The sequence below is a fragment of the Cuculus canorus genome, chromosome 15 (assembly GCF_017976375.1).
Source record: "Cuculus canorus isolate bCucCan1 chromosome 15, bCucCan1.pri, whole genome shotgun sequence".
NCBI lineage: Eukaryota > Metazoa > Chordata > Aves > Cuculiformes > Cuculidae > Cuculus > Cuculus canorus.
The window spans coordinates 11,527,634-11,539,841 of NC_071415.1; the positions used below are offsets into that span (position 1 = coordinate 11,527,634).

The 12,208-nt window shown below is 38.7% G+C and overlaps 1 protein-coding gene across 2 annotated transcripts in view; it reads right to left on the bottom strand.

Moving 5' to 3' along the window:
* Positions 1-12,208, bottom strand: part of SDK1 (sidekick cell adhesion molecule 1) — a 405,082-nt gene that overhangs the window by 108,892 nt on the left and 283,982 nt on the right. For both annotated transcript variants that reach the window (XM_054080680.1, XM_054080679.1), the window contains exons 17-18: positions 9,422-9,603; positions 1,230-1,345 (exon numbers count right to left, since the gene is read on the bottom strand). In XM_054080680.1, the coding sequence (XP_053936655.1) occupies positions 1,230-1,345; positions 9,422-9,603 (298 nt within the window). The remainder of the gene's footprint in view (positions 1-1,229; positions 1,346-9,421; positions 9,604-12,208) is intronic.

Consider the following 12,208-nt stretch of genomic DNA (forward strand, 5'->3'; position numbering starts at 1 on the left):
TGAAAGCTGGGGAGGGGCTCTTTATCAGGGAGGGCAGGGACAGGATGAGGTGGAAGAGTTTTAAGCTGAAAGAGGTGGAATTTAGATTAGATGTTGGGAAGAAATTTTTTACTGTGAGGGCAGTGAGGCCCTGGCCCAGGTTGCCCAGAGCAGGGGTGGCTGTCCCATCCCTGGAGGAGTTCAAGCCCAGGTTGGATGGGGCTTGGAGCAACCCGATCCAGTGGGAGGTGTCCCTGCCCATGGCAGGGGCGCTGGAACTGGATGGGTTTTAAGGTTCCTTCCAGCCTAAACCACTGCCTGAAACTTTAGAGAAGAATCAAGTCTTCTGGTACTAAAATCCACCTACAACCCCTCAATTCAGAGCTTGTCTTTCGAACTGCATATCTGTTCTGCTCACCCAACACCTAAATCAACCTTCCTCCTCCCTGCTCACAAAAGATACCTGGTCTTCACTTTTCCTGCTCTGTGATTCCTATGAGATTTCTCTTTGCTTTTTCCGTGAATGATTCTAAACCCTTTGTTTATTATGCCCCTACTTCCAATGCGTTGAAGGAGTTTCTATTAAGCAGTTCTTCCTGAGAGACAGAAATAAACCACTCAAGCTACCTTCTTAGCATGCGCTCCACTGGTCAAAGTACCAACAAGTGCTCTGTTAAGCACTCTCTACTCTGCGTACTGTAATAGATATTGCCAGTTGCCCCATCAACAGGGACTTATCATGCTAACTCCGTGTCATCAAGCATGATTAATAAATTTTACATTCTTATATCTCCCAAATCATCACAGTGGGAAAGTTAAGACAAATATTTAGTGTGATGTCGTGGTTCCTAATGAAATGAAATGAAAGAGATTTTTGCATTAGAGTAAATAGAAATCTCAAATTTGATTTTTCAAGTGGCACAGTATCATATCTCCTGTGTTGACTTTCCAGACTGATTGGCACTAAACTGCTTTTTGGCTTTGGAAGATCTCCAGGTGAATGACAAAGGTATTATAGGACTTCTAGCCAATGACACACTCCTTTTCCAGAACTTGCATAGATTAGCAAATGTTATGTTAGGAGCAACAACTTCTCAGTTCTCTCTTCATTTTACTCATGTAAGATGCCCCTGAAAACATACAATCACTGTGGGGATTCACAAATTATCAGATTCAATTTCTAATTGTTACATCCCAGGACTGTTAGGGCAAATGTTATTTGAAGTTACAGAAATCTTGTTTCTATTTACCTTATACCCTTGGTTAATCCCATTGATGAACTGCTGGGGTGGAGGGGTCCAGAGGAAATGGATGGTTGTGGAGTTCACAGCTTCGACTTGCACATTCTGTGGTGGAGCTGTAGGCACTGCAAACATAATAAAACAAAATAAAACAGAGTGGAGGAAGGATGGAGGAACAAAATATTAATATAGAAGCTATGCACTGCCACTCAAGAAGTAATAACAACCTTGAGAGAAAAATGCACTTCTTGTGAAACTAGAACCAGTAATGATTTGGAAAGAAGGGTAATTGGGTTAATTTCTCATTCTGTATTGGAGATTCTTTCCAGGGGAGGGGATAAAATGACTTCTGTAGCTTACTACACCACAGATGAATTTCTCATAAAGACTTGAGACAGAAGCTAGGTAATGATAGGTGAACATATCTCTTTCAATTATCCATGACTGCACAGAGATGAACAGTTTCAGAAAGAAATTTCTTGAGTCTTTCAATACGGCACAATTCCCCAGATCAGACAAGCAAACATGGAGTTCACACAATTAAAACTCTTAATTGTGAATTATAATCTGGCGACAGCATCGGTTTATTATTTACCGCTGCTTAAAGAATTAGGACCAGTCACATCACAGGCAATATAGATTTTTCTTGGGAATTGGAGATGTTCTCATTTTATCTTGATATGATATTCATTCATGTATATTGAATTGATTATATATATTCTGAGCCAATACATGCTCTAATCTACTAAAAGTTGCATAAACATTTTATGCCAAGTATTCAATTAGACAGATGTTTTCTCAATACAAAAGAAAGTAAGGAACACAGAGGCATACTGCTTTCAAACAACAAAAAATAACACCTAAATATTTTGCTATTTAATACAATATCTCTCTAAATACTTTCCAGGCAATTTCTTCAACTTATTGCTGTAGGATGTCGTTTCTATAGTTCTGAGAGGAAAGGATACTAACAGACATATCTATTTTTCTGAAATTACCAAGCTTATAATAAGTTTAAGAAGAAAATTGCTATTTGAGTATAAAAAATGGACTAATGCCCTTTGAATCCTATAAAATAACTCTAATAAAGCTTCAAAAACATCACTATTGACAGCCATGTGCATTTGTATTCTACGAAAGAGGAACTAACCACAAGTGGTTTTGAAGCCTGGAAAGCTTTGTTCCTTCTGCTTCCAAAGGAAAATTTCTACCAAAGCCCAATGACCTGCGCTTCTAAAAAGCATCCACAATTCCCACTGAGAAATGGTGGTTTGCTCCATACTTTTCAGAAGCAGGTCACAAACTTTTAAAGCTTCAAAGTACTTTTGCAGGATGAATCTTTGTATGGAGAAGAAATCAAGACATTAAGTTCAAAAATGTAAAAATGCCCCTTTTTCCATAAAAGCAATGTTTGTTTGAAAGAGACATAAAAAGGGCATTATTTTTAACTGGTGTACAAATTCATTGAGACTACAGCCAACAGAGGCAGGGCAGTATACGCTTATCAAAGACATCCACAACCCAGACCTTTCAACACTAAGAAATGAAGAAATCCTGAAAGATGCCAGGTTTTAAATGACAAGAACATCCACTTTCAGGCCCTGTGTCACTAAAACTCCCCGAGGACTACACTGTGGCTGGAAAATTTAGTTCTGCACATTATTTTAACCTCAGAAACCGCATATTATTCAGAATTTTCTTGCCTTAATTTAAACCTTGATGTCACAATTTATGAACTATGCATAATTATTGACTTCTAAACCCAGAACTTGTCTTATACGACTTTAAATTTTCATTAGAATCTGGACCCTACTTCCTTCCATGTATCATAATTGTCTATATGCTTTTGGAAAGTTATATCATCATCTTAATGACCTACAGACATCATAAAGTTTCTGTAGTAAAGAGATTCACCAAATCATCCTGCTATTCAGGCATACATATTAAAGTCACTCTACAGTCGTAACCAGCTTCTTTGGCTACAGTCCCCTAATAAACGCATTTTTTTTTCCTATTCATGTTCTTTGATGAAACTGTTTATTATGAGAGCCACAAGATATATTTCAATTTGCTTTTGTGTGCAATACTTTGAATAATCAACGGTAACATCAAAGCTCTTACTTGCCTGCATATATGCATATGCAGATATTGTAACTGCCAGAGATTTGTTATTGCAGAAGAAAATTGTGTTAGAAGCCTTCAAGGTAGTTTGTTATCAGAAAGTCACCTGGATATCATTGATATATTAATCTCCTTCCGTCACGAAGTCTAAATCAGCTGAGCAACATCCTTTCCACTCATTCCCCTTCCTCCTATTGAACTGCTACATTACAACTCTATTTATATGAGGTAGGTTGATTTTGTTACACAATTATTGTACAGAAAATCTATACATAACACATGTGCTGCCCACCAACAGCCACACTTGAAGAAAAGCAGAACTTTGCCAGTGGTAGGAAGTGTCTGTTTTTTCCCCAGAGCATAAGAAACACCCAGTGGTGATCTGAGAGCTAATGGTACAACCACTCCCAGCAGGACTCTCCCACTGCCTTTCTCATTTCCCTGAAACACGGGTTGGCCTGCATGATGCTGCTTTCTTTCTGTGGGCATTATTTGCTTTAGTGGAGGACTCCATGAATGTTGTACAATGAATAACAAATTTCAAGTGATTTCAATAACACACAAATCTTATTCTAAGGGTCTGATGAGTCTTTTAGGTATAATTCAAAATATTGCCTATTTTTTTAAGAGAGGAAAAAACCTGCATCGACAAGCTCCAAGCTTTCATTTGCAGTCCTTAGAGTCCTCAAAAATGCTCAGGCAAGAACTTGCATAGGTTTACTGCAGCTTTAGAAATGTACATAACCAAATGCACATTAGTTAGTTCTTTTTAAAAGGGAAATATTTTTCTTCCATTAGGAGATAATTTCCTGAAACAATAATAAATCATCATAACACAAAAAGTACCTGCTAGAAGAAGAAAAATGGTAAAAATTATGAATGGAAAACATAAAACCTTCAGAATGCTGGGAATAATGATTTATATTACTATTCCTCTTTAGACACCTTTATTGAAAAATCAACATCTGCATCTCAATGGATGCATTTACAAGATGGAAAAAACGTGGTGCTCCATCTGATACGAATAAGCTTAATTATACTGCAGAATACATAACATAATACATTATTCGATTTTTAATCAGTACAATATTGGCATTATAATCTCAAATCTACTTCAAAGTGTCAGTATAAAGTTCTTCTTTTATGTCCTGATAGTAAAGACTTCTTGGGTATCTCAACAGTTCTGCATTACAAAAAAAAAAAAAAAAGAAAAAAGAAAAAAGAAGGAAGTTTCACAGAAGCTAAATCAGAATTGACTTTCTGGTCACTTCAAAACTCAAATACTTTTTCAAGATCATGTTTAGTAGCTTCCCGAAGATGCAGCTGTCCACAGAAAGGATTTTCTAATGCAGTGGTGGATATCTATCCTCTTTCTATAAGGTTCTTGTCAAGTGGTACAAAAGCTATCAATGTCAAATAGGTGTTTCAAGAGTAATCCCCAAGTGCTTATGTCCTCAGTTTTTAAACCTGTTCTTCATCATGTTTGCAAGTATTCCTAAACCATCTCACAGTGGAGACCCATTTGGGAGTCATCTCAGATTTGCAGATCAAATTGGTCAGACAAAACCAACTGTTACTTTCTTCCTGATAAAGTTCACGTGGTTGGAAATCTGTTAAAAGCTCAGCCCCCGGGACTGCGAGTCGACGCACAACATTCTAAGTAGAAAAGGTCATGGAAGCACTCTAGATAAAAGCCATTAAAAGAGTTTGGCTGACGAGATAATTGAGAGAAGAGAAGGCATTAAGGTTAAGCATGTGTACATGTAATTATTCTGTCTCTAGCTATGTGCAAATAGCATGTAAACCCTGCAGAGATTCTGACAGCCAGACTACTGGTCTTAAATATAGACCTTCAACAAAGGCTTGTAGAAAAGCCTCTTACTCCTCCAGAGCTCCTCACCGCTGAGGTGGCAGCTTCCCTTCCACGTCTCAATAAGGTAAGCTCGGGGAACTGCAGGTTTTACTTCTGTGTGAAGATCTGGTTTTTCTTTAATGCACTGGCATGAGGTGCTAAGCTGCACGTCGCTGCTGGGAGCGGTGGGGAGTCTGCCGCAGAAGCAAGCAATTCCTCCTGTGAAGCCTATTCCTCTACGCTCCCAGCTTACACCCTTTGCTGGGCTGTGAACTGCAGCCGGTAGACGCAAAAAGTGGTCTCTACAGTTCTACACATGCCAATATTCGAAATTCAAGAGTATAAGAATCAGTGCTAACTGATGAGTTCTGCTTCTTGCAGCTGGGAAATAGCTTTTTCCTTTCTTGCCTGCTCTCACAAGGACAAGAATTTACCACTTTATTAAGTGCTGGGGCCCAGGGGCCTCACCAAGACAACTGCTAATTTCACAACCTTTGTGAAAACATAAAAGGAAAAAAAAAAAGGCAGTAGACAGCAATCACACTTCATAATGATTAAACCGAGAGAGATAAAATCCAGCCACTACAATTCCAGCCTGGTTCTACACAGGAGCAGCTGGGCCCAACTTGGCCATCAATGCTTCAAGGTTGTTGGTAAGTTTCCCAAATAAAGTGAATGGGGATCTTTAAAACGGTTTTGCCAAGAAAAATGTCTTTTCACTGAGATAAAATTGAAGGCTTGTGGAGGACACTCCTTATTCTGAGATTCTTGTTCCAAGATTATTTCCTACAAAGAGTGGGAAGTTTTCAGTTAACTGGGTTTACTCTGGTTTTCCGTCTCAATCCTTTTAAATTTCTCTGATTCACCTCCTACTGTCTGAGGAAGAAACCACTTTGGACCTGGCTGAACAGACTCACCTTGCTTTTATCCTTCTCTCCATACCATCAATATTCTCTAGTCTGGTGACTCTCCCACTCTTTTATTCAGGAACGGCCTTTTGCTCAGACCTTCCTGGCCATTCAAGGAGTCCATGCACAGCACAGAAGGGAAAAGAAATCAATATCAAACTACACATTGAGACCTATGAACTTTAGGACATGAGACTGGCCTCTGGGCTATGCCTTGGAAGAAAGATATAGCATCTAAAGTAACACAAAGTGGTTTAGTGTCAATAGAAGGAGTGGAATGAAAGTTACATTTCTGCCTACAGACCTTGCCTTGTCTAATTCTAAGGAGCGGTGGGAGTTTTTCAAAGAGAGAGAAGGGTTCAGAAGTATTCATGCTAATGAGATAAAAGGGACAGACTCAAATTAAAGGATGGAAGCTTCTGTTTCCTCAATCAACCTGCAGGAAAAGGTAGGCATGTCCGATAGTACAGAGCACAGACAACATTGTCACCATCCAGAAAGATGCTTCTACTTCTCACAAAGGTGGTCTTGTATGAAAAGGTATTGGGAAACTTCAGTTTTTCACACGGCAATGGAAAGTCCTGCAGGACACTGGTTAAATAAGGAAAAATTGGCCTATGCAGAAGGCTGGCACAAATCCCTGTGAAAAGTAACATCAAAGGAAGGAACAGCTGGAGAAACTCTGATGAAGAAAGACCTATATATACAGAGCATCAAAGGATTAGGCTGAATATCACTCTGAAAAGACTTTCAAGATTTAGAGACAGTCAAACTGTCTGACCCCAGTGCTAGGATGTTCAGTGCTTTGCCAGTAAGTCTTTCTGACATTTTATCTAACTGACATTATGTGCCAGCTTCTCTACAAATTCAGATCTTTCAGCATCTTGTGACTTTGGCTACATTCGAGATTTCTGAGCTTTGAGTAGCTGATTAGTTATCAGTGGCTACAGCAATGCCAGAGGACTAATAAGGGATTAATAGACTAGGTTCTGGTATAAATTTACAGCTTTTATGGCCAGTCAATATTCCCCATGACAAAGATGCCAATATGCTGATGTGCTCCTGCCAATGGGTTGATGTGCTCCCAGTGTTCATTTCCTGCCAGGCTTTGACTCAGAGCACACTTGATTAATATGAGGTATTTCAGGTATTTTTCATCTGCAGACAGACAGGTTCTTGCCAGCATAGCTCACATCATTTAATGCGTGTCAGAAAAGAGGCGGTGGCAGTGGTGGTAGTAGGAAAAGGGGATAGATGGGAGTGTGTGTCTTTGACATTTATCTCTGCTCATATTAAAATCAGAATATGATTTACAAGGCAGTTTTCCACATGGCTTTTTCTTACTTTTTCTGGTTTGGTTTAGGAGGGACGTTTGAGAGCAAGAAACAGCCATTGTCTTTTTCTATTATTTCCCAAATACTAGAAAGACAAAGGATCAGAGCTTTGGACAGTAGTGCACTACATATGGAGTCTTGATATTAATCCAGTTTCAAATGATAGTAATACCAACCAGCCTCCCTTTTCAACTGTAAATGTAAAAAGGCTTCAAACTCTTTTTAGAATAAACCGTATGCCTTTGGTGATTTGCACAGAAACCCAGCAAGTCATTCACTAGGACATGGCAGCATCCACGAGGTAGTTATTTGCTGCTATTATTAAATACTGATATAAAACAAATAGGAAATATCAATGTTTTCTTCTATGCCCACCTACCATCGGGCCTTTAGGAACTACATAAAGACAAACAGGCCATTGCAGGAGTCCCGTAGTCTAAACACTTGCTCATTAATACGTATGCAGGACTGACTACACTTAATTTATAACAGAGGATTTATATCCTTATGAATGACAACAGACAGCCAATCAATAAAGGATGATAATAACAGCACATAATATCAAGGGAAATTAGAGTCAGTTGCAGGGTTTAAGAAAAGAGTGCAAAGTCCAAACTTGAGTCTTGACAGATGGAAGGTTAAGGTGTTACGATAGCTTAAAATGTGCAAATAAACAGAGTAATGAATTACAAGCATATTTACAAAAGAGATTAAAATTCCGTGTGCAAACCAATTCTCAGCTGAGATGTGGTCTTTAGAGGGATTCGAAACACTAATCCTGGCTGCAAGGAGAAGACTTTAAGAAAAACATTTCAAGGTCTGCTATAAATACTTCTAGAAAGAGGTTGAGTGTGTCTAGACTCCTCTAAAATGTGAGACTTTACATGCCTAAGACAAAATATGGATAGCTTCCATCTTTAATTACTGTTGTGGTTAATTAGGGTTGCATATGAATAATTTTTTCTTAAAGATCTTCCTACACCTGAAACTGTACCTAACCATGTTGTAATGTACTCGTAGTAACAATTAACAAACAACTACATATTCTTCACTGATTGTAAATTAACAGACATACTATAAAACTGTAAGTTTTAAAAATATTTTAATTGTTTTATAACTAATAGAGACCATGTACTGTCCGGTGCTCAGAATCCAGCACAATCTTGCAATTATGGGAATATATGAAAGCTTTAAGGGCCTGATACTTAATTATCCTACAGATTTTTATACCAATCTAGAGGTGTAAACATGCCTTACACTGGTTGTAAAAAGTAATTACATATCCTTTTGTTGATGTAATTTATACTGTTCTTAAAGCACTTACCAGAAAGGTGTGGAAGAGCTTTAGCATAAAAATCAGGGCTTTAAAGATCATTTTATCTTTCTCTTGCAAATGTCTGCAGCATTCCTGAAATGCTACAAAACACACTTTCTCCACAGGCCATATTTCTCTCTCTACTGCTCCTCTACAATTTATTTTCTATTTCTAAAACAAGGTATTCTGTGATTATCAGAATTAATGCAGCTGGTGTACTTGGCTTTTGTCTCCTATACTGCATATGTAGCATATTCACTGCCACATTCTCTCTACCTTTCCTGGCAGAGTAACCTCAGCCCCCGCCTGTCACGTGTCCTATAAATCTGTTCCATGGGATACCAGCTCTTTTTAGCAGTTCTATTTATTACTTATGCTGTGGCTGACTCTGACCTGTAAGTGTGGCAACACGTCATCACGAGGGTCAACAAAAACAGATAATTTTTGAATTCACTCACACCTTTTTCTACAACAGAGATTGTAGCAGTGTCTCATCGTGTCTCTACTTAGATATTCAAAATTTGTATTTCCTACTCTAAGCTTTCTATCAAATTTGACTGAACGGACCATTCATTTTACAAGTTGTGGGAATACCAGAGAGTGCATCTCCTCCTTAGGAAACTGTGCTATAAACGACAACTATAAAGGGTGTATTGATCTGATTTGCTCACCTCCCTGTAAAGTGTACTCTGTCACAGGTCTGCTGAATGCTCCCAGCCCTGCTCCATTGTAAGATGCCACCTGGATTTCATATTGGGTCCAAATGATCAAGTCTTTCACTAAGCAGTAGTTAATTTCTGCACTGGTGATGTTCTTATACTGGTATTCTCCAGGGAGGCCGGCCAGGCGATACCTACCATATGGGAAGAAAAATTTGCTAGTTAATGAGATGTTATCAATTATAGCAAATATCCTGACTAGCAAACTAGCTTCCTTTGTGAACAGGCAATATGCAAACTTTTACAGCAGAATTATACACAGAATAATGAAAAATAATCAGAAAGAACAGAGTAACTCCTGATAAGACCATATCATGTTTAACTGCTATAGTATTTATAATCTGATCTCACCATGACTACATGCTCAAGGCTAAACAAAACGGGTATTTTGTCCTTTTTTTATGATCATGGAAAAATTACAGCTTTTTAAATGTGGCTTGTCTAGTAAAACCTGTGATTTAGTACAAAAAAATAGCCCAGATGTGATTTTTATCAGGGTGCTGCTGTAAATCAGCTTGAGAAACATTGTTTTCCTCCTCCTCTGAAATCTGAAAAGGAAGAGCTCAGGGGGCTGTGGCCTTCTAGAGTCTCAGGCACTGCCACCTCTGGTTTCCACCAGGATTTACTTCACAATGTGACATGGGTCGAACATGTTTGAGACTTCAAGTTTAGTTAAGCATTGGAACCCAGGAGAAGGGCTGTAGCAAATACGGCTGAGTGGCGAACATCCCGATGAACTTTCTGCTCGGACATGGGAAATTGAAATACTGAATCTATTTTCTTGTGTAAAACCTGTACTGCAGAAAACAGAGCCCCTTTGATGTGTCTCTTTAGGGCAGTAAACTATGAGGAACTGAATTATAGAAAACAAACCTTGCAACTCGGTAGAAGTGACTAAGACTTTTTTTTCCATCCTTGAGGAAAAGGATACAATGGTTGCTTACAATATGCTAATTCACAAAAAAAGCAGAAAACCAGAGACCAAGTAAGGGACACAAGGCATTACTGTTCCATGCAAAAGACAAACATGGAAACATTTGTATTTTTATTCACTACACAGCTCTTATGCACTCTCATTCATCTCTCGCTTCACAGTAATCGCCAAAAAGATTATTGACACAGAACAATTTCATTGACATCTTACAGTCCAATTTAAAATTCATCTAAGTTAAATTGGTGCAATTTCTATGACTAGACAACTTCTTCATGTGTTTCAGCCACAGATTTTGTTCTAAAGTCTTCTTATAAAGAGATCAGTTCTTAATCATTGACAACCCCTCTATTTCCTGCTGAAGAGCTGCTTGCCTGACCATGTTTTGGCACACTTAATATTTGTAATGCTACACTGGTGTAATTCCATTCATGAAATACAAATGGAAATACAGAAATACCAGCCCTCAGCCGAGTATTTGTCTTCATCTTTTTCTACTTCATGCAGTATCTACTTTTTCCTTTCTTTTTGTCTCCCGTGAAGGATGTACTCTTCTTGGCAAAGTAAATTCTTTGTGCAGCGATGTTCTGTCTCACACCTAACAGCCAAGGTGTAGAGTGCTCCTGTGATTTAATCTATTATGCTGTTAGCATGGCAGTCCTATAAATGCAATACTGCTGGTGATAAAAAGGGCAGCGGAAGGAGGCAAGTTCAGAAATGTCATGTCTTCATGATTTTTCTCACCACAGACTTTGATGTATACTCCATATGACTTGTGCAGTGCACCTTCACTTTTAAAGATCAGGTGTTCCATCAGCTTAGTATCTTGGATGTCATGAGAACTGGGTCTGTGGGATGCATTGTGGTTTTCATTTTGTTATATCCTCATTCTACCGAAAACAGCGCAGGAAGACTTTTCTTCAGTGCACAGCACTGTGACCAGAAAATTTGACTTGGAAGAACAGCCTAGGATAGCTTTGCGTTTATATAAGAATTTTAAATTCCTGTCAAATAACTGGTTTCTCTGCTCTGTAGTCGAGACAAAGCATGTAGGCATCAAACAGATTGTGCATAATGAATATGATCACTATTTAAATGGAAAGAAATGTTACAGGGATCGATTATGCTGATAGATGTAGAAAATATTTAAGTTAAATATTATTGAAAGCACTATATGTAGAAAACAGCACTGACTGCCAGAATAGGAGGCTATGGGATTGCTTTCTCCAAGGACTTAGTGCTGAGACTGAGTAAGACTCATTGAGAATAGCTAATGACTTAATCTTAATAGAGTAGACTGGTTTGAACAACTGATACAAGCAACACTTGTACCCTGTGTGCTGTACTCAAGTCTCATGACAAGATCCTAACTATAGACCGAAGTTAAAACACCCTTTCCCCGTTACTGATGACTGGCACAGCTTCCAAACTGAGGCCAGCTCTTAAAACCACTTGCATGAATCGCTTAGCACTGAAACAGGCTCTGAGCAGGTGACAGGGAGATTAACAGACTTCAACTCCGCCTGCAGAGAGAAGGAACTTTCCAGCACTATTTTGGGAGCTCATCAATGCTCTTAACATCACAAAAGCATTTCTATCCATGCCAGCAAAAGCAGGAACACAGCATGAACAGGATGTTGGCATTTAAGCTGTAGCATTTAGTTATCTTTTAGCAGGTCTGGAGGACACTGTATTAAAAATGTCAGTAGCCTGCCTATAATAGGCTGTAACCATCACTTGGAATATGTCAGTGGTGGTGCAATGCTTGGGAGTTTCCCACAAAAACTCCAATTTAGATGATGTCTCCC